This window comes from Mustelus asterias, chromosome 2 (genome assembly GCF_964213995.1).
Source record: "Mustelus asterias chromosome 2, sMusAst1.hap1.1, whole genome shotgun sequence".
Lineage (NCBI taxonomy): Eukaryota > Metazoa > Chordata > Chondrichthyes > Carcharhiniformes > Triakidae > Mustelus > Mustelus asterias.
Genome location: NC_135802.1, coordinates 61,985,287 through 62,009,108, shown reverse-complemented (window position 1 = coordinate 62,009,108; position 23,822 = coordinate 61,985,287). Strand labels below are relative to the sequence as shown.

At 42.4% G+C, this 23,822-nt stretch overlaps 1 protein-coding gene across 1 annotated transcript in view; it reads right to left on the bottom strand.

Annotated features, from left to right (window-relative positions):
• Positions 1–735: 735 nt before the first annotated feature.
• Positions 736–23,822, bottom strand: part of vopp1b (VOPP1 WW domain binding protein b) — a 67,948-nt gene continuing 44,861 nt past the window's right edge. Inside the window, exons 3-5 of the mRNA XM_078236279.1 lie at positions 13,381–13,458; positions 11,442–11,593; positions 736–1,317 (exon numbers count right to left, since the gene is read on the bottom strand). Coding sequence (XP_078092405.1) covers positions 1,124–1,317; positions 11,442–11,593; positions 13,381–13,458 — 424 coding nt within the window. The 3' untranslated portion in view covers positions 736–1,123. The remainder of the gene's footprint in view (positions 1,318–11,441; positions 11,594–13,380; positions 13,459–23,822) is intronic.

The window sequence follows — 23,822 nt, the reverse complement described above, 5'->3', positions numbered from 1 at the left end:
TTTTATTGCATTAAATGAAAAATTGTGGAAAAATTCAAATTTGAAATCATTTGTTCAATAAGCTTCAAATGAAATCCTGTTGTATGAAGAATTAATTTTCAAAATTACTCAGGCCAACCACTAAAACATTTTATAAATAAATGATGATATTTTATTATTTTAAAATAGAACATTTTCAAACTACAAATTTTCTGGAGTTTTGTTTTTAATTTTTTTTTGAAAAGTTTAACCAAAATGGAGTCATGCAGCTTTCAGAGCAGCACTGTGCTACAGTTGAAAAATCATAAGGTTTTTTCTATTAGTAACACTACTAATTTCACCTCACTGGGATGACTAGCAACTTAAAACACATTGAACACTCAAAACAAATCAGTAAAATCTACTCACTCATGAACATACTGTATTTCAAAGTACCAAACCATTCTCCATTCACTACAATAAAATGGATGGAGTAATCTCATACATCCAGGATAAAGCATCTGTAGCCAGTCGTAGCAAACCTGAATTTTGTCTAACAATATGCTGATGTATGCGAACAAGATTGAGATTTAAATGAATTTTAAAAAGGTTTATAGGTTAAAAACGTTTTTGACTTACTTCTTCATAGCACATTGTCCACATAAATCTTTTAAATGTCTCGAGATTGGCTGATGAATTGAGTATGTTTATTAACAGAGATCCACATTACTGGTATCTTCTGGCAATTGTACATTAACCACCAATAAATAAGTCCAGTTAAACTGAGAAAGCATTTTTTTCTACTTTAATCTGACCAAAACATAGCCACAATAGTGATTTAAAGTGAACAGAATTTACTTAGAAACCATCTTCAAGGGAAATAGCTTTTTACAAAGTTTCTACAGAATTTTAGGTTTACTAAAGATTATACAATTCCCTATCTTACATCCTCAGTTTTGAAATAGAACAGGTTATTTCTTACAAAGCTTTGATCACAAATGCTGGAGGGTCTACAGTACATTAATCTATCAAAAGCATCAGAGCTAAATGCAACTCGTGAGATGCACTGTGGTCAAGTGTATATCCCCAGAGATGTGCACCTCTCCCATAATTCTGTAGAAGGCAAGCTGCCAGTCTGAGAGTGATATCCACTGAAGCATGACATTTATCTTTCACCTTCTTTATTTGAGGTTTTTACAACTTGCTCGTAGGGAGGAGGCGGCTGATTGCAGTAGGCTGGTGGGGGTGGGTAGGCTGGGTTGAGTAGAGGAAAATTTGGCTGAATTTGAAAAGTTGATGCAATGGGATTAACAACAGGTGCCCCAGGTTCTGTGTAATATTGCATTCCTGTCTGACTGCCTGTAAGCAAAAGAAAAAGATGGTTACACAGATAGTTAGCACTCAAAAGCAAAAGAACAAAGAAAAGTACAGCACAGGAACAGGCCCTCTGTAATCGATGTCACGCTGCAGCTTCTGACATCCCTCCAAACTATCCACAACACCACCAATCTTTGTGTCGTATGCCAATCATGATGCCCTAAAAAATACTACTTGTAGAAAGTTAATCAGTCAAAATATGTAATTCAATGATATAGTGACAATAACAGGTTGTTTGCCTGGTTTAGTCAGACTAAGAAACGTAAGATTTAATTATTTTCAGTAGTATTTCAGCAACACTTGAATGCATATAATGAAGGATAAGGTCCCACTGGACTGTAACTGTGGCGAAAGTTGGATGAGTGATGGAATCTGAATCTCTTTCTAAAAATCTAGTTTTGTTTGTATTTGACATTTAACATGAAGTATACCGTTTAAATTCTAATATTCATCCATAGAACATAGAAAAACTACAGCACAAACAGGCCCTTCGGCCCACAAGTTGCGCCGGTCATGTCCCCACCCACCTCGGCTTATATATAGGCTTACCTATAACCCTCAATCCTATTAAGTCCCATGTACTCATCCAGAAGTCTCTTAAAAGACCCTATCGAGTTTGCCTCCACCACCACTGATGGCAGCCGATTCCACTCACCCACCACCCTCTGAGTGAAAAACTTACCCCTGACATCTCCTCTGTACCTACTCCCCAGCACCTTAAACCTGTGTCCTCTCGTAGTAACCATTTCAGCTCTAGGAAAAAGCCTTTGAGAATCCACCCGATCTATACCTCTCAACATCTTGTACACCTCTATCAGGTCACCTCTCATCCTTCGTCTCTCCAAGGAGAAAAGACCGAGCTCCCTCAACCTAACCTCATAAGGCATGTCACCCAATCTAGGCAACATCCTTGTAAATCTTCTCTGCACCCTTTCAATAATTTCCACATCCCTCCTGTAATGAGGCGACCAGAACTGAGCACAGTACTCCAAGTGGGGTCTGACGAGGGTCTTATAAACATAGAACATAGAAAGCCACAGCACAAACAGGCCCTTCGGCCCACAAGTTGCGCTGATCATATCCCCACCTCTAGGCCTATCTATAGCCCTCAATCCCATTAAATCCCATGTACTCATCCAGAAGTCTCTTAAAAGACCCCAACGAGTTTGCCTCCACCACCACCGACGTCAGCCGATTCCACTCACCCACCACCCTCTGAGTGAAAAACTTACCCCTGACATCTCCTCTGTACCTACCCCCCAGCACCTTAAACCTGTGTCCTCTCGTAGCAACCATTTCAGCCCTTGGAAATAGCCTCTGAGAGTCTACCCTATCCAGACCTCTCAACATCTTGTAAACCTCTATCAGGTCACCTCTCATCCTTCGTCTCTCCAAGGAGAAGAGACCAAGCTCCCTCAACCTATCCTCATAAGGCATGCCCCCCAATCCAGGCAACATCCTTGTAAATCTCCTCTGCACCCTTTCAATGGCTTCAACATCTTTCCTGTAATGAGGTGACCAGAACTGCGCGCAGTACTCCAAGTGGGGTCTAACCAGGGTCCTATAAAGCTGCAGCATTATCTCCTGACTCCTAAACTCAATCCCTCGATTAATGAAGGCTAGTACGCCGTACGCCTTCTTGACCGCATCCTCCACCTGCGAGGCCGATTTAAGAGTCCTATGGACCCGGACCCCAAGGTCCTTCTGATCCTCTACACTGCTAAGAATGGTACCCTTCATATTATACTGCTGCTTCATCCCATTGGATCTGCCAAAATGGATCACTACACACTTATCCGGGTTGAAGTCCATCTGCCACTTCTCCGCCCAGTCTTGCATTCTATCTATGTCTCGCTGCAACTTCTGACATCCCTCCAAACTATCCACACCACCACCTACCTTGGTGTCGTCAGCAAACTTACCAACCCATCCCTCCACTTCCTCATCCAGGTCATTTATGAAAATGACAAACAGCAAGGGTCCCAGAACAGATCCCTGGGGCACTCCACTGGTCACTGACCTCCATGCAGAGAAAGACCCCTCCACAGCCACTCTCTGCCTTCTGCAGGCAAGCCAGTTCTGGATCCACAAGGCAACAGCCCCTTGGATCCCCTGCCCTCTCACTTTCTCAAGATGTCTTGCATGGGGGACCTTATCGAACGCCTTGCTGAAGTCCATATAGACCACATCCACCGCTCTTCCTTCGTCAATGTGTTTGGTCACATTTTCAAAGAACTCAACCAGGCTCGTAAGGCACGACCTGCCCTTGACAAAGCCGTGCTGACTACTTTTGATCATACTAAACTTCTCTAGATGATCATAAATCCTGTCTCTCAGGATCCTCTCCATCAACTTACCAACCACTGAGGTTAGACTCACCGGTCGGTAATTTCCCGGGCTGTCCCTGTTCCCTTTCTTGAATATAGGGACCACATCTGCAATCCTCCAATCCTCCGGAACCTCTCCCGTCTCCATCGACGATGCAAAGATCATCGCCAAAGGCTCCGCAATCTCCTCCCTCGCCTCCCACAGTAACCTGGGGTACATCCCATCCGGTCCCGGCGACTTACCAACCTTGATGCCATTCAATAGTTCCAACACATCCTCTTTCTTTATGTCCACATGCTCGATCCTTTCTGTCCACCGCAAACCAGCAGTACAACCACCCAGATCCCTTTCCACCGTGAATACCGAGGTAAAGTATTCATTAAGCACCTCCGCCATTTCTAACGGTTCCGCACAAACTTTTCCCCCTTCACCTTTTAAGGGTCCTATGCCTTCACATCTCATCCTTTTACTCTTGACATATTTGTAGAAAGCCTTGGGATTCTCCTTAATCTTACCCGCCAAGGTCTTCTCATGACCCCTTCTCGCTCTCCTAATTTCCTTCTTAAGCTCCTTCCTACATCGCGTATACTCCTCTAAATCCTTAACACCTCCTAGCTCTCTGAACCTTCTGTACGCCTCTCTTTTCTTATTCACCAGGTTCATCACAACCTTCGTGCACCACGGTTCCCGTACCCTACCAACACCCCCCTGTCTCATCGGAACGTTGTCATGCAGAGCTCCAGACAAACATTCCTTGAAAATCCTCCACTTTCCTTCGGTACTTTTCCCCAAGAATGCCTCCTTCCAATTTACCCGTCTAATTTCCTCCCTGATGACACTGTATAAAGCTGCAACATTATCTCCCGACTCCTAAACTCAATCCCTCGATTGATGAAGGCAGGCACACCATACGCCTTCTTAACCACCTCCTCTACCTGCGAGGCCGATTTAAGAGTCCTATGGACCCGGACCCCAAGGTCCTTCTGATCCTCTACACTGCTAAGAGTCTTACCCTTGATATTATACTCCTTCATCCCATTTGACCTGCCAAAATGGACCACTACACATTTATCCGGGTTGAAGTCCATCTGCCACTTCTCCGCCCAGTCTTGCATCCTATCGATGTCACGCTGCAGCTTCTGACATCCCTCCAAACTATCCACAACACCACCAATCTTTGTGTCGTCTGCAAACTTACCAACTCATCCCTCCACTTCCTCATTCAGGTCATTTATAAAAATGACAAACAGCAAGGGTCCCAGAACAGATCCCTGGGGCACTTCACTGGTGACCGACCTCCATTCAGAAAAAGACCCATCTACAACCACTCTCTGCCTTCTGCAGGCAAGCCAGTTCTGGATCCACAAGGCAACAGCCCCTTGGATCCCATGCCCTCTCACTTTCTCGAGACGTTTTGCATGGGGGACCTTATCGAACGCCTTGCTGAAGTCCATGTAATCCACATCTACCGCTTTTCCTTCGTCAATTGTGTTTAGTCACATTTTCAAAGAACTCCACCAGACTCGTAAGGCACGATTTGCCTTTGACAAAGCCGTGCTGACTACTTTTGAGCATACTAAACTTCTCTAAATGCTCATAAATCCTGTCCCTCAGGATCTTCTCCATCAACTTACCAACCACTGAGGTTAGACTCACCGGTAGGTAATTTCCTGGGCTATCCCTATTCCCTTTCTTGAATATAGGAACCACATCCGCAATCCTCCAATCCTCCGGAACCTCTCCCGTCTTCATTGACGACGCAAAGATCATCGCCAGAGGCTCTGCAATCTCTTCCCTCGCCTCCCACAGTAATCTGGGGTACATCCCATCCGGTCCCGGCGACTTATCTATCTTGATGCTATTCAAAATTTCCAACACATCCTCTTTCTTAATGTCCACATACTCAATCTTTTCAGTCCGCCGCAATCCTGTAGTACAACCACCCAGGTCTTTTTCCACCATGAATAACGAGGTAAAGTATTCATTAAGCACCTCTGCTATTTCTTCCGATTCTGTACAGACTTTCTCACCTTCACATTTTATAGGTCCTATTACTTCACATCTCATCCTTTTACTCTTCACATATTTATAGAACGCCTTAGGGTTCTCCTTAATCTTACCTGCCAAGGCCTTCTCATGACCCCTTCTGGCTCTCCTAATTTCCTTCTTAAGTCCCTTCCTACAAGCCGTATACTCATCTAGATCCCTATCAACGCCTAGCTCTCTGAACCTTTTGTACGCTTTCCTTTTCTTTTTGACTAGGTATCCAGGCTTAAGCAAGGATACATTAGCACTCCACTGAAGAGCAGTTAAGTTACTTAACTAAATAAACTAGCTTAAACTAGTTTTCCCTGCACCTAGAGCCAAGATAGATCTTTAGTTTAAGAGTATATAAATACAGACCTCTTAGTGCAGTTTAGCACTGGAGTACAACTTTGAAGAAGAGTGCTGGGAGTTGGGTGAGTGACAGAATTAGGGGAAGGTGGTGTTCCTGGCTTTAACTTTTTCACCCTGAAAGGATAGGAAACTAGGAAAAGGTGGATGGGTGGCTCGGTTAATTAATGATGCTTTTAGCACAATGTGGTGTGTAATAACCATTTTAATTCAATGACTATGGGTAGATATTCTATTGTGCATTATTAAAAAGTTCCTGCGTGCTCTCAGTTTTTCAAACAGGAACGTACTGGATTGGTAAACTCAAAGCCCGGCCACTTTAATGCATTAACTCTAAGAAAGAATGAACAGCTACAGATTTCTACCATCTCAGAGTAATATATTTTGCTGCTCTTTCTTGACAATAGAATAATGTGTTCAAGACACTCCAGCAAAGACATTTCAAAGCTGATCAATGTATATGCTCTTTTGAGGTGTATACATAAGTCCAGTTAAACTGAGAAAGCATCATAAAATGGATAAATGCTTTATTCCCACATCATATGCAAAACAGTGACTGATCTGGACAAGCCACATCTGGCAAGGGTCATTATTCTTTTGGTTTTATGTAGTGCCATATATCTATTGGAGGGACAAGTGTGTAAAGTATTTTATCTTTAAACAATATTAATACATTTAGACATAGCTTCTCCTATTATATCACCGACAATTAAAGTAAGTGGGCTATGTTTGGATTAGGATTATAAAACCTAGGCCTTAGTGCTGAGGTGGATATTATGTTCTTTCATTCTTAATGAAAGATAAATATAAATTAAAGCTACAAGCATGATGGGCTGCATTTTTGTTTTTATTTCTTAGGTGGCTCTTGGGTCCAAAGGACAAAGTAAAATACAGTATAGGAACAGGCCCTTCAGCCCTCCAAGCCTGTGCTGATCATGATGCCCTAACTAAAAAAGACCTTCTGCCCTTACTCAGTCTGTATCCCTTTATTCCCACCCTATTCATGTACCTGGTGTGTCTGGTTCCACACCTCCTCTGGCAGCACATTTCAGGGCACCACCACTCTGCGTGAAAAACTTGCCCCACACATCTCCCTTAAACTTTCCCCCTCTCACCTTGAACTTGTGTTCCCTTGTAATTGATTCTTCCACCCTTGGAAAAAGCCCCTGACTATCCACCCTGTCTATGCCTCTCAATTTTGTAGACCTCTATTGGGTCTCCCCTCAGCCTCTGTCTTTCCAGTGAAAACAATTCTAGGTTATTCAACCTTTCCTCATAGTCAACAACCTCGAGATCAGGCAACATGCTGGTGAACCTTCTTTGCACTCTCTCCAAAGCTTCTGGTAGTTTGGTGACCAGATCTGCACACAATACTCCCAATGTGACCTAACCAAGGTTTTATATAGCTGCAACATGATTGTATTCAATGCCCCAGCTGAGGAAGGCAAGCATGCCATATACCTTCTTAATCACCTTGGCCACCTGTGTTGCCACTTTTAGGGAACTGTGGACCTGCATGCCCAGATACCTCTGTATGTTAATATCCTTAAGGGTTCTGCCATTTACAATATAATTCAGACTTAAATTTGATCCTCCAAAATGCATCACATCTCGCATTTGTCCAGATTAAACTCTTTTGCCCAAGTTTCCAATCTATTTACATTCTGTTGTACCCTCTGACAATCCCCGGCACTATCAGCAACTCCACCAATCTTTGTGTAATCCGCAAACTTAATCAGACCACCCATATTTTCCTCCAGATCATTTATATATACTACAAACAGCAGAGGTCCCAGCACTGATCCCTGCAGAATACCACCAGCTCTAGATCTCCATTTTGAAAAACACCCTTCCACCACTACTCTCTGTCTTCTATAACCAAACCAGTTCTGTGTCCATCTAGCCAGCCCACCCAGAATCCCATGTGATTTTAATTTTTGTACCAGTCTGCCGTGTGGGACCTTGTCAAACGCCTTACTAAAGTCCATATAAACTACATCCACTAAATGGAACACACTTTTCTAGAAAAGAAAACCAAATTAAGCATCTGAGGAAATGGCCATGAGACAGCAATGCTTTCTAACTATTTTCTTAATAAATGTTTAGTTTTAAAAATGGAGAGCTAAATGATGATAAATGTGTTTCCTGTTTTCTAGCCAAAACCACAGTAAAGTTTTGACAACAGAAATAGCAGTGGGTTTGAAAATTATCTTCTTTTTGCAAGTCTTGTTATCCTCAAGCAAAATAATTTCCTTTTAGTCAGTTTATGTCCTGATCTGCAGCCTGTGACTGCTGGCTTTCAAATCTACAGAAATGTTCCAACAGGATATTTGCCTGCTGCTGGACAGAGAGTTCATAAGTTTCAAGTAACAGTTTCTGTTCCATGTCTTTTCCACTGAGGAATCCTCCTGATGTCAAGCTACTAATGCCCATCAGCAAACATTATCAGCAAGATATAAACAAACCTCAAAGTGACAAGTGAACATGCACGTCAATTTAGTTTTACAGTACAGTAAATGTCAAACTTGCAAATGAAAATCTGATTTTCTTCGCAATGCAAGACAGATTTCAGATATGTAATCTGCAAATTTTATAGTAAAATAGGCTGAATTTCCATATAGAATTTCATTCAATTTTTAATTCAGATTAAGTTAGAGACTTTCCTGCAGTAGAGAGTTATAGAGTCAGAGGTTTACAGCAAGGAAACAGGTCCTTCAGCCCAACTTGTCCATGCCACCTTTTTTTAAAATAAAACTACTAAGCTAGTCCCAATTGCTGCGTTAGGTTCATATCCCTCTATGCCCATCTTACCCATGTAACTGTCTCAATGCTTTTTAAAAGACCAAATTGTACCCGTATAAATCTGATTTGTTCTTGCAAACAGCATTCTGAGTAAATTCTCAGGTTACCATGAATAATGATTATTCTTTAAGACTGTGAATAAGATTTTAAGGTGAGGATCTTCCGCACCAATTTTTTGAATGGAAATATTTATACAACTGCTACATTTTACAAAGCACAAAAGCTACATAGAAACACAGAAAATAGAAGTAGACCATTTTGCCCATTCATTATGATCATGGCTGATCATCCAACTCAGTAACCTCAGTTCCTGCTTTCTCCCCCATATCCTTTGATCCCTTTGGCCCCAAGAGCGATATCTAACTCCTTCTTCAAAACACACAATATATTTTGCACCCTATCCTTTCCTTCTCCCCTACTCTAAGAACAGTATGTTTTGTCTATATAACTCGCAAGAAACAATACTTTTCACTGTACCCTAATACACGTAACAATAATAAATCTAATCTAATCCTTGGTCACCTGAAAGCCATGTCTCCGTAAACCCTACTATATCATATCCGCTTATATCTATTCACGCAATTAATTCACCCACTTTATTGAGACTTCTCCGTGCATCATGGCACAAAGCCTTAAAACTTGTCTTTTTAACATTCCTTGTCCTGTTACCATTATTTTTCACTGTGGCCTTGCTTGATTCTGGCCCTTGATTTCTCTGCCTATCACTTTTCTTATTCCCCTTTCTGTCTTTTATTCTTTGTCCTTGTTTCCCTCTTCCCTGACTCAGTTGCATAGGTTTCCATCCCCCTGCCATTTTAGTTTAAACAGTCGAGAATATTGACTTATTCCTCGGGCCTGCTACAATCACTTGTATTTTACAGCACATCAATAGTACCACCCAAAACATTTACTGTCATTCTCAATAATCTGCATGCGATTTGTCCAGAGGTCAATGTCAGAACTTGAAAAATCACCTAGCTGGTAGCACGTGATTTGGAAAAGTAGTCACTGAACAAAAAAGAACAGCTTCAAAAGAAAATGTTACCCTGCCCTCTGATAATCACAAAACAATTGCCCAGTTACTTGCAACAAGCAGATCATCCCATCTAGACATTAAAAAGCATGTTAAAGATAGATTTGGTCACAAATACAATGCAACCATATCGATCTTTACATATAGGCTTTTAATTAGCTGGAAAAATGGAATACAATCCAAACTCAATCTTGGCATTTGGGTTGAAAAAGTCAAGATAAAGCAGAAAGCCAATGGTGCCCATCACATGGCATACTTGAGTGACCTGATTTGTTGATGGCTCGGCAGCTGATGATCTTACTATCGATAATACAAAGGAGGTGGACAAAGATTGGGGGAATGGGACACACAGAGTTCAGTGTCATGTAAATCCATGACAAAGAAAGACGATAGAAAAAATGAAGCTATCAATACTAGCAAAGGTGCAGGGCGATCAAAGAGTACAGGAGGTCCTGACTAGCGCAGTCACTAATGTAGACAGGTCTCAAACCAGATTCAAGAGTTTAAGTGAAATGTAGGGAGAGTGGTATTGCAACAATATAGTCCAAGACCTTTGAGAGATTGGAAATGAGAAGGCAGTTAAAGAAAGTGAAAAGGTTGAGTTTGGGCTGTTTGAGAAGGGGTTCATAGAAATCATAGAAACCCTACAGCACAGAAAGAGGCCATTTGGCCCATCGAGTCTGCACCGACCACAATCCCACCCAGGCCCTACCCCCATATATTTTACCCACTAATCCCTCTAACCTACGCATCTCAGGACACTAAAGGCAATTTTAGCATGGCCAATCAACCTAACCCGCACATCTTTGGACTGTGGGAGGAAACCGGAGCACCCGGAGGAAACCCACGCAGACACGAGGAGAATGTGCAAACTCCACACAGTGACCCAAGCCAGGAATCGAACCCAGGTCCCTGGAGCTGTGAAGCAGCAGTGCTAACCACTGTGCTACCCTTCCGCCCGGGTTGTAACATCATTTCTTAAAAAGGTGTGCACAGTGTCCAATGACAATGCGAGGTCAACAAATATTGGTGAGTATGAAGTCAAGAAACGGCATTTGACCTGTCAAATCTGGATTGGAAGAGGGACAGGGATCAGGGAGTGGGCTCCATAGAGATAATAACGTGTTTGTGAGTGGAGAAATGGCAAAGTGAGAGTTGAGTTAGGAGGCAGTTATGACCAAGTGGATTTCCTCGTGAAGGTAGTGAGCTCCTGAGATATCAGAGATGAGACCAGATTTTGGGGGTTGGATGTCAGCAAGAATGGTGAACACCAGTTTTTTGTATTATTTGTTGGTATTTTAGTAGTTTATCAATATTACAATAAATCAATTCCCAGAATTTGAGCAAACCTGTTACTTTAATTACTTTGTAGCTAAAAGCCTACTGAACTGGTTGGGCAAGGGAGACTCAACAATGTAAGGACTTTGAATCAGGTAATTATTTCACTGTTTATGCAATATTCTATTAGATATAAACCTTTTTATAGCAAAAAAAAATCTCTAACTTAGGCCACCTGGACCTGGAATTTGAATTAACGTAATATACTTACTTCCTGCGGTCTGACATCCAGTTGTGTTAACAGGTTGCCTGGTGAAACCCACTGTAAATGGAGGATCATCAATCAGTTGCGGAGGATGCAGTCGTCTCCGGATAAAGAAACCAGCGCCACAACAAAACAGGACCCCCATCATCAAGAGAAACCTTCAGGAAGGGATAACAGATTGAGGAATCATATATATAAGCTAGTATCACCATCTTTGCTCATTTCACCCTATGTATTTCTGTTCAGGGATAGAACAGTAAGTTTAAAAAATAGTTGGCAGTATATAAAAAGAGAAGTAGGGTGGGATTCTCTAGCCATTTACGCCAGCGGGTTTCTCTGGTCTTGCTGCAGTGAAGAGAGATTTGGTTGAGTTCCATTTCTGTCCTCGCTGGCAGTGGGGACGGGGCATGAAAGGCCGGCGAATTCCAGCCATAAACTCAGCTATGCTATTATATTTGCTTTAATATTTTATACTTTTAATTAAAAATAAGAATTTGCAGGAATATGAGGAAAAGGTCGGGGTGACAGAATGCTTGGATAACGCTTTCAAAGAGCTTGACACAGGTACGACTGGCCAAGCAGACTTCTGCATCTTATGATTTTATATCATCAGTCTGTGTACTGTTACAGTTGTTGCAAATATGTGTCAAGTTGTTTTGACCTGGAATCTCACAGACCAGAATAATGTAATTGGTTTTATCACGGACCACTTCTTTAACTGGAATTGGAAACTAATCAGCTTTTCACAAACCCCCCATGAAACAATATGACAATTCAAACCAGCTATTAACTGGACATGCAAAACAGTCTTCAGGCTTACTAAGTATACAGAAACTGCAATGTGGCCTGCTTCAATTGGATAAGTACTCCTGCCAACAAACTTAGGAAGTGTTTCTCCCCCAACAGCTTTCTCTCCTCTTGCCACTTGTGAGAACCTGAGAGCTTAATTTCTAATTTCTTTCCTGTTCAGAGCTGCCAAAATAAACCGGCTGCTGCCCCTCCTAGAAGTTATGTTTCAACCTTAAAAATCAATCCTAGTTATCTACTTTGTTTTTATTATTCTATAGGCACCAACCATCAGTGTACTGAACAATTATCACCAACAGATAATGGTACTTCGCAAGAAAACATTGAGGCCATTGTGGAAAGTTTATTAAGAAACAATTGTAATTTTTTACACACTGCCCTTGAAAATAACATGGAAAGGTGGATATATTTTAGCATGACTGAGAGCTTCATGTAATGAGGGTAATATAGCAAGATGATGATAGTCCAATATGGCTGAGGCAAAAAAAACCTCCAGCTATGATTTAGTTTTTTATAAACATTCAAAATGGCTTCTAAAGGTGGAAAGGGAAAAGTGAAGGAGGGGGAGGGTAGGCCAAAATGAAATAAAGCTTAATATGAAGGTATGAAACTAAATCTGGGGTACACCACTAGTTCTGAACCAAATCACTCTCTTGGCAAGACCCCTGCCAGTAAAGAATGGATACTGCTTTGACTTTCCACCTATTAATTTTTAGTGAAAACAGCACAATCTTTCATTCTTAGCCATTCCGATCCACAATGTATAACACACTTAACTCCTTTCCTTCACTCAAAAGCTTTGTATTACAATTTGCATACTTGATAAATGTGTAAATCAGAAAGTCTAACTCTAGTTTACAGATTTAAAAAGTTCAGTTAAATTAATAAGCAGCCTGTAAATATCAGTTTGAATAAACCGGAACTATAGCCGAGTTCTTATAGATGTTCCGCATTATACACAGCTTAAATGTAGACAGATTAAACATGGTCATATATGCAAAGTACAAGTAATCTTTTCCAAATTATACCAGGAAATTGAAGACAGACACAAGATTGGAGGGTACTGATATATGGTTTCTTACCTGTCCCCAAATCTACCAATTTAATGTGCATAATAGTTGTTCTTTTAAAAACTCACCAAAAATACCATAATCGTTGAATAGAGAATGCTCGCATACAGCATCTTGTGCCACAACAGTCCTCATATGCACGACATCTATGAAGAAACACATTATGTAAGATACATCGGTCAATGCACCAGCAGTTTGCATAGCTCATTGTTATTCTACGGCCCTACCATTGAGTCCTTTTAACACAGATAAACGCAGTTGATATCAGCCTTAACTATTTTGCTGCATCACTTCTCTGGGGTTAAGTATCAGCTTTATTCAGATGTTAGCTCTTTTGGGCCCAAATGTGAAGGTTTCTGGTTCAATCCTACTTCAGGATTTAAGAATTTATAATAAGCTGACAACAAATATAATATTGAAAAAGCGTTGCATTGCTGGTGATGTAATCTTTCAACACAAGACATTAACCCAAGGTTAGACCAGTGTCCGGATAGACGAGTAGAGATAAAAGATCCCATGAAACTATCCCATGCAGTGGGGAAGTTCTGTGGAGAAATATTTTTCCATCAATTAATTGGCCATACATTTCATTTGCAGCTTGTGGCATTTTGTGTGCAACTCAGTAACCAGATTTAGCTACACAAAATCTGTGACTACACATCAAAAGGTATTTCATTGTCTGTGAAGTGTCCTGATCTTCAGGGTTCAAAAGACACAAGATTTCCCCTTGCTCTCAAAAGGTATAGGAAAATTCAATCACTTGAGTGACCAACGTGAGAAGTATGTGGAAGTTAAGGAATCTGTGAGAATCTGCTCCTCCAATCATAGGTTGTTTCTCTCCTGCGCTTCATGCTGATGCATTCAATTGCATCTCACTACTGAGCCCAAAATGCAGGAGAGAAACAGCGGGAGAGTGAGTGGCAGCACCTGAAGTCCGAGTGGTGGTGGTGTTCTGACCTCTTTGCTTCACCCAATGGAGTGCACCAAGTCTTTTGTACAACATAGAAAGGGGGGTTGGGGTAAAGCACCATTTCAGAATTAAAAGTAAATCCACTATTGCCTTACTGAAACACTAGCAGTGGTCAGATAGATCTAGATTATCCAATTGCAGTGGTTATGGTTCAAGGGCGAGGGGTTGGATGTGAATTAGAATGCGTTGTTGTCTATCAGCAGTTGGGCCACCCCTCCCATCTGTGTTGGTATAGTTCTGATGTGGAGATGCCGGCGTTGGACTGGGGTAAACACAGTAAGAAGTTTAACAACACCAGGTTAAAGTCCAACAGGTTTATTTGGTAGCAAAAGCCACACAAGCTTTCGGAGCTGCAAGCCCCTTCTTCAGGTGAGTGGGAATTCTGTTCACAAACAGAGCATATAAAGACACAAACTCAATTTACATGAATAATGGTTGGAATGCGAATACTTACAACTAATCAAGTCTTTAAGAAACAAAACAGCATGAGTGGAGAGAGCATCAAGACAGGCTAAAAAGATGTGTATTGTCTCCAGACAAGACAGCCAGTGAAACTCTGTGGGGGTTACAAATAGTGGGACATGAACCCAATATCCCGGTTGAGGCCGTCCTCGTGTGTGCGGAACTTGGCTATCAGTTTCTGCTCAGCGACTCTGCGCCGTCGTGTGTCACGAAGGCCGCCTTGGAGAACGCTTACCCGAATATCAGAGGCCGAATGCCCGTGACCGCTGAAGTGCTCCCCAACAGGAAGAGAACAGTCTTGCCTGGTGATTGTCGAGCAGTGTTCATTCATCCGTTGTCGCAGCGTCTGCATAGTTTCCCCAATGTACCATGCCTCGGGACATCAGGTAGACGTTGTCTACCTGATACGCTGCAAGAAAGGATGTCCCGAGGCATGGTACATTGGGGAAACTATGCAGACGCTGCGACAACGGATGAATGAACACCGCTCGACAATCACCAGGCAAGACTGTTCTCTTCCTGTTGGGGAGCACTTCAGCGGTCACGGGCATTCGGCCTCTGATATTCGGGTAAGCGTTCTCCAAGGCGGCCTTCGCGACACACGACGGCGCAGAGTCGCTGAGCAGAAACTGATAGCCAAGTTCCGCACACACGAGGATGGCCTCAACCAGGATATTGGGTTCATGTCCCACTATTTGTAACCCCCACAGAGTTTCACAGAGTTTCACTGGCTGTCTTGTCTGGAGAGAATACACATCTTTTTAGCCTGTCTTGATGCTCTCTCCACTCACATTGTTTTGTTTCTTAAAGACTTGATAAGTTGTAAGTATTCGCATTCCAACCATTATTCATGTAAATTGAGTTTGTGTCTTTATATGCTCTGTTTGTGAACAGAATTCCCACTCACCTGAAGAAGGGGCTTGCAGCTCCGAAAGCTTGTGTGGCTTTTGCTACCAAATAAACCTGTTGGACTTTAACCTGGTGTTGTTAAACTTCTTACTTGGTATAGTTCACCAAGCTGTCTATCACTGAGGGTGGGGTTAACGCCACTGTAGTCATGTGTCCTTGTTGATGCTATTGCTCTAATGTTTACCATCTAAAGATCATCAATCCTTTTCTTTCTCTTGTCTCTGAACTTATCCCTCTCCACCCCCTGTCATTCTATATATTTATAGTACAGAATATTGGTGACTTTATCTTCACCTCGGCTTAAAAGTTGGTCTTATTTATTTCCCCCTGAGTTTCCAGGGAGAGAAGTTTTTTTTGCAAAAATTAATATCCATAATCACCTGAAGAGTTTATCTGTGGGAGTGATGTCGTTCATCCCTGGACTGACTGTAATTTGCTTAGTTTTTCTTCATTTCTCTAGCTAATTTAGGCTCGTATGTTATAAACAAAAATCTGTAAAGGTTTTGTCATTGTTTCCATGTTGTTATAAAAGTCTAACATTTGGGGGTTAATCCTGCCCACGTCAATGGCAAAACAGCAAGTGAAGACAAAATAGAACAGTGAGCTACTTTTTTTTATTCATTGTCAAGTTTGTGCAATTACAACTGTGTAAGAAGTTGTTTTGAAAACAGAATAAAGGAGATTTATTTATTTTTAAAAAGCATCCATAGATTACAAGTAAAATGATTTAATAAGTTTTTAGTTCTTGTTCTTTATCTATCTAAAAGCAATCAACACAAATCCAGAATATCACGCTACCACGTGACTGCATTCACCTCATTAAAGAGAGGGGTAGAGGGGTGGGTGGTGAGGTAGATATTTGACCCCTTGTCCTGTTAGGGCTGTGAATACAAGGATTGAATATATATGGAACGCTTATAACTCTCAGTTATTGCAGCACATTATTTTCAGGGAGACGAGTGCTTTGTCCATGACAGAGGGTAGTGAGTGAAAATCTCTAAATTTTACTCTGTCAGTAACAATTTATAGTTGGAGTATAGCATAGCTTTGCAATTAGTAAATCATTTTTTTTTTCTCACCAACATGCCTTAATGCTTCTGAGTGAACAGGTGAGAAATTTAAGTTTTCCACCTTAACTGTATTATTTTAGGGCCACTTCAGGCTCAATTACTGTCAGATTTGTGCCATGTCACTCAACTGTAGTGAAGATGTCTAAATTACTTGCAGCTTTCAGAAATGACAATCAGCATTATTAAAACACTGGCTGGAATTTTCTGGCCATTCACGCTCGCAGGATATTCCAGTCCCGTCGACGGCACATATCCTTGCAGTGACGGGTGCATTCAACAGGAAAACCTGTTGACAATGGTGGGACCAGGAGATCCCATCGTCGGCCAATGGTGGGCCACCAAGCATGCAGCAGATTGCACAGAAAATTCCACCCAACATCTTTTAAAGATATGAAACAACCTTTTTAAACATAGAACATAGAACATAGAAAGTCACAGCACAAACAGGCCCTTCGGCCCACAAGTTGCGCCGATCACATCCCCACCTCTAGGCCTATCTATAGCCCTCAATCCCATTAAATCCCATGTACTCATCCAGAAGTCTCTTAAAAGACCCCAACGAGTTTGCCTCCACCACCACCGACGTCAGCCGATTCCACTCACCCACCACCCTCTGAGTGAAAAACTTACCCCTGACATCCCCCCTGTACCTACCCCCCAGCACCTTAAACCTGTGTCCTCTCGTAGCAACCATTTCAGCCCTTGGAAATAGCCTCTGAGAGTCCACCCTATCCAGACCCCTCAACATCTTGTAAACCTCTATCAGGTCACCTCTCATCCTTCGTCTCTCCAGGGAGAAGAGACCAAGCTCCCTCAACCTATCCTCATAAGGCATGCCCCCCAATCCAGGCAACATCCTTGTAAATCTCCTCTGCACCCTTTCAATGGCTTCAACATCTTTCCTGTAATGAGGTGACCAGAACTGCGCGCAGTACTCCAAGTGGGGTCTAACCAGGGTCCTATAAAGCTGCAGCATTATCTCCCGACTCCTAAACTCAATCCCTCGATTAATGAAGGCTAGTACGCCATACGCCTTCTTGACCGCATCCTCCACCTGCGAGGCCGATTTAAGAGTCCTATGGACCCGGACCCCAAGGTCCTTCTGATCCTCTACACTGCTAAGAATGGTACCCTTCATTTTATACTGCTGCTCCATCCCATTGGATCTGCCAAAATGGATCACTACACACTTATCCGGGTTGAAGTCCATCTGCCACTTCTCCGCCCAGTCTTGCATTCTATCTATGTCTCGCTGCAACTTCTGACATCCCTCCAAACTATCCACAACACCACCTACCTTGGTGTCGTCAGCAAACTTACCAACCCATCCCTCCACTTCCTCATCCAGGTCATTTATGAAAATGACAAACAGCAAGGGTCCCAGAACAGATCCCTGGGGCACTCCACTGGTCACTGACCTCCATGCAGAGAAAGACCCCTCCACAGCCACTCTCTGCCTTCTGCAGGCAAGCCAGTTCTGGATCCACAAGGCAACAGCCCCTTGGATCCCATGTCCTCTCACTTTCTCAAGAAGTCTTGCATGGGGGACCTTATCGAACGCTTTGCTGAAGTCCATATAGACCACATCCACCGCTCTTCCTTCGTCAATGTGCTTGGTCACATTTTCAAAGAACTCAACCAGGCTCGTAAGGCACGACCTGCCCCTGACAAAGCCGTGCTGACTACTTTTGATCATACTAAACTTCTCTAGATGATCATAAATCCTGTCTCTCAGGATCCTCTCCATCAACTTACCAACCACTGAGGTTAGACTCACCGGTCGGTAATTTCCCGGGCTGTCCCTGTAAACTTTGACTTAAAAGTTTTCTTAGCCAATCATGATGCAAATTTGGCTCATTGCCAGATAATTTAAATGATTCAGCTGCTTTTGAAACTGTTACTCTATGTTAAAAAGTATTTAATTATGATTTTCTAACAGTCCTACTACTTAGTTTAATAATGGATTGTAGCATTTTCCCCACAACAGACAGTTGCCTGTAAAGAGGAAGGATAGGAAAGGTAGAATTCGAGAGCCGTGGATAACCAGTGAAATTGTGGGTCTAATCAAAAAGAAAAAAAAGAGGCAAACATGAGGTCCAGGCAGCTAAAAACAGATGGAGCACTGGAGGAATACAGGGAAAGTAGAAAAGAACTCAAACAGGGACTTAGAAGGGCAAAAAGGGTCACGAAATGTCCTTGGCAGACAGGATTAAGGACAATCCTAAGGCATTTTATACATACGTTAGGAACAAGAGGGTCGTTAGGGAAAGAATCGGACCTCTCAGGGACAAAGGAGGGGAATTATGCTTAGAGCCAAAGGAAGGAGGTGAGATCCTAAACGAATACTTTGCATCAGTATTCACAAAGGAGAGGGACATGTTGACTGGTATTGTCTCAGAGAGATGTGTTGACCCGTTAGAAAAAATCTCAATTACAAGGGAGGAAGTGTTAGGTTTTTTAGGAAACATTAAGACAGACAAATCCCCAGGGCCAGATGGCATCTATCCTAGACTCCTCAGAGAGGTGAGGGATGCAATTACTGGGCCTCTAACAGAAATCTTTGTCTCCACTGGACACAGGTGAGGTCCCAGAGGATTGGAGTATAGCAAAGGTGGTCCCATTATTTAAGAAGGGTAGCAAGGATAACCCGGGTAATTATAGGCTGGTGAGCTTGACGTCCGTGGTAGGGAAATTGTTGGAGAAGATTCTTAGAGATAGGATATATGCGCATTTAGAACTGAATAATCTCATTAGTGATAGACAGCATGGTTTTGTACAAGGGAGGTCGTGCCTCACAAATTTGGTTGAGTTTTTTGAGGAGGTGACAAAAACGATTGACGAGGGAAGGGCCGTGGATGTCGTCTATATGGATTTTAGTAAAGCGTTTGACAAGGTCCCTCATGGCAGGCTGGTGCAAAAGGTTAAATCTCACGAGATAAAAGGTGAGCTAGCTAGATGGGTGGAGTACTGGCTTAGCCATAGAAGACAGAGGGTAGCAGTGGAGGGGTCTTTTTCCGGTTGGAGGTCTGTGACTAGTGGTGTTCCGCAGGGCTCTGTACTGGGACCTCTGCTGTTTGTGATATATATAAATGATTTGGAGGAAGATGTAACTGGTGTGATCAGTAAGTTTGCGGACGACACAAAGATTGCTGGAGTTGCGGATAGTGATGAACATTGTCAGAGAATACAGCAGGATATATATAGATAGGCTGGAACATTGGGCGGAGAAATGGCAGATGGAATTTAATCCAGATAAATGCGAAGTGATGCATTTCGGTAGATCTAATGTAAGGGAGAGCTATACAATAAATGGCAGAACCATCAGGAGTATAAACACACAGAGGGACCTGGGTGTACAAGTCCACAGATCCTTAAAGGTGGCAGCACAGGTGGAGAGGGTGGCGAAGAAGGCATGCTTGCCTTTATTGGACGGGGCATAGAATATAAAAGTTGGCATATGATGTTGCAGCTGTATAGAACGATAGTTAGGCCACATTTGGAATACTGCGCCCAGTTCTGGTCGCCACACTACCAAAAGGACGTGGAGGCTTTGGAGAGAGTACAGAGAAGGTTTACCAGGATGTTGCCTGGTCTTAGCTATGAGGAGAGATTGGGTAAACTGGGGTTGTTCTCCCTGGAAAGACGGAGGATGAGGGGCGACCTAATAGAGGTGTATAAAATTATGAAGGGCATAGCGAGGGTGAACAATGGGAAGCTTTTTCCCAGGTCGGAGGTGATGAACACAAGGGGTCACGGGTTCAAGGTGAGGGGGGCAAGGTTCAACACAGATGTCAGGGGGACGTATTTTACACAGAGGGTGGTGGAGGCCTGGAATGCACTGCCAAGCAAGGTGATTGAGGCGGACACGCTGGGATCGTTTAAGACTTATCTAAATAGCCACATGAACAGACTGGGAAATAGAGGGATACAAAAGAATGGTCTAGTGGGCACATGAGCAGCGCAGGCTTGGAGGGCCGAAGGGCCTGTTGCTGTGCTGTATTGTTCTTTGACTGAGTGGCCTCCAGTTTCCTGCTTTCTGTCTTTCTCCTTACTTGATTAGTGATTTTACAGTTGTGTTTATCCAATCCCCTGGGACCTTTCCAGCATCTAGAATGCAACGTTCATAATTTTTGCAGCCATTTCCTTCAAGGCCCTAAGATGCAGGCCATCAAGTTCAGGGGACTTGTCAGCCTTCAGTCCCATTAATTTTCCTAGCACTTGTTCTCTAGTGATCGCAATTGGTTTAAGTTCCTTTCTCCCTTTTGCCCTCTGCTTTTCTAATCTTGAGATGCCTTTTGTGTTTCCACTGTGAGCACAGATACAAAATACTTGTTCAAAGTCAGTACCATTTCCTCGTTCCCTATTAAGTGCCCTGCCTCACCCTCTTAGGGGCCAACATTCACTGTTGCTACTCTTCTTTTTATATACATGCAGAAGCTTTTACTGTATGTTTTTATATTTCTTACCACATTTCTCTCATGCTCCAATCTCCCTCTTTTTTTTAAGCTGGTTTCTAAACTGTTCCTACTCTTCTAGTCTACCCCTAATATTTGCAGCTTTGTACATCATTTTCCCCCAATTTGATACCTTCCTTAAGATCCTTCTCGTAGAATCTTGCTTTTTCAGTGCAATTTAACTTTGTTGAGTGTTATAAAATATCTTCCTAAATGTCTGCCACTGCTTCTCTACTGTCTTACCTTATAACCTATTTTTCTAGTCCACTTTAGCCAAAGGCTATCATATCATACACCAATTTATTTCTACCTGTGCTATCAATTCATCCATATTGTTGTGAATACTGCAAACATTTAGTCAAAGGAGTCCCTAATTCTGTCTTTAGTATTTTCCCTACTTGACCTTATTTGCTGGTGCACTATTATGTTTGTACACTCCCTCTCTATGTCACACTCTGGTTAACATTACCCTCATTGCTGCTCTGCACCGCTACCTTGCCATTTCTCTTTAATTTCCAAATACCCTCTTGTATGATGATCCCTCTACTCTCACCACGATTTAGCTCAAAGCCCTCTATACAGTCCTAGTTTTATGCTTTGACAGTACACTGGTTCTAGCAAAGTTCAGGGGAAGGCCATCCCAACAGTACAGCTCTCTCTTTCCCCAGTATTGGTGCCAATGCCCCATGAATCAAAACCCATTGCTCCTACACAAATCCTTCACCACATATTCAACCCCATGATCTTATTTACCCTCTACCAATTTGCTCGTGGCTCAGGTAGCAATCCAGAGATTACCTTTAGGTTCTGCTTTTTAATTTAGTGCCTAGCTGCTCATACTCCCCCAGCAGAACCTCTTCCTTAGTCCTACCTATGTCAATGCTACCCACATGGACAATGACAACTGGATCCTTCCTCTTCCATTCCAAATTCCTCTCCAGCCCCAAGGAGATATCCTTAACCCTGATACTGGGCAGGCAATACAGTCTTCAGGACTTGTGCTCTCAGCTGCATAGAGAAGTATCTATCCCCATAACTGTACTGTCTGTCCCCTACTACAACTAAATTCCTTTTTTACTTCCCCCACTTAAATATCTTGCAGATCTATGGTCACGTTTACTCATCCTTCCTGTCGTTCCTGTCCTAGTCCACACCAACTGCAAGAACCTCAAAACTGTTAGAGAACTGCAAGAGTTGAGGCTCTTCCACTGTTACCTTCTGGATCCCTTTACCTGTCTCACCATTTGACGGCATTGTAAATGGGGTAGGTGGAAGCATAAAATTACAAAGAGCTATTGCTGGATTGAGTGAGCAGGCTAAACTGTTCACTCAATCCAGACAATGCCAAATTGTTTTTTTTTGCAAGAAAGGTCATCTGCTTTGAACCTAAAACAAGATAAAACTGGGCACTTTCTAAATGGTGAAAAGCTGGAAACAGTGGGGTCCAGGTACATAGGTCATTAAAATGTCATGAACAGGTACAGAAGATAATCACAAAGGTTAATGGAATGCTGGCATTTGCATCTAAAGGAATGGGATACAAAGATGTATATGTCATGCAGTTATACAAATACCTGGTTCTGGACACCACACCTTAGGAAGGATGTATTGGGTTTAGAGGATGTGCAGCATAGATAAAGTAGAATGATGAATTCTTTAAATTTTGTTGTCGTTGTCCATGTGAGTAACAATGGCATAAGGTACGACTAAGGAGGAGGTTCTGCTGTGGGAGTATGAGCAGCTAGGGACTAAATTAAAAAGCAGAACCTAAAGGTAATCTCTGAATTGCTACCTGAGCCACGAGCAAATTGGCATAGAGTAAATAAGATCATGGGGTTGAATATGTGGCTCAAGGATTTGTGTAGGAATAATGGGCTTTGATGCAATCTTTACAATTTAAATTGTACTATGTGGAACTTAAATGGTTAAGTGGTAATTTAAGCTTTAGGTGCAAAGAGAAACAGACAAGATATATTGGTAGTTAGGTTCTGCTCATTGGGGAGACTAGAACTAGGTGTGATGATGCTTTGCTATTAATATATTTTATGTTAAGGGGGACTACTTTAAGATTCAGTATTTTGTTATAAGCAGTTGGTTTGTCTGGAAGGAATACAGCAGATGCTGGAAAGCAGAATAATTACTCATTTTAGCCATGCAAGTGTTTACTTAGCAGAAGGCTTAATGAGCCAAAGAAAAGGACCCTTGGGGTGTTTTCTTGATTAAAGTAATGTAAAGTGAGTTTGGTATACAGGGTCATATACTCATGTGATACTAGAAATGGGACCAGCTAGGTTTGTAGCTGAGAAGAACAGCTTTCTGGGTTCAGTTGCTGGAGAGGGCTGTTTAAAGACAGCAGCCTACAAGCAGCTTTGTCTGGCTAGACTTGCAGATAGTGAGGAACATTGTCAGAGGCTACAGAAGGATATAGATAGGCTCGAAATTTGGGCAAAGAAATGGCAGATGGAGTTCAATCCAGATAAATGCGAAGTGATGCATTTTGGTAGAACTAACGTAGGGGGGAGCTATACGATAAATGGCAGAACCATAAAGGGTGTAGATACGCAGAGGGACCTGGGTGTGCAAGTCCACAGATCCTTGAAGGTGACGTCTCAGGTGGAGAAGGTAGTGAAGAAGGCATATGGCAT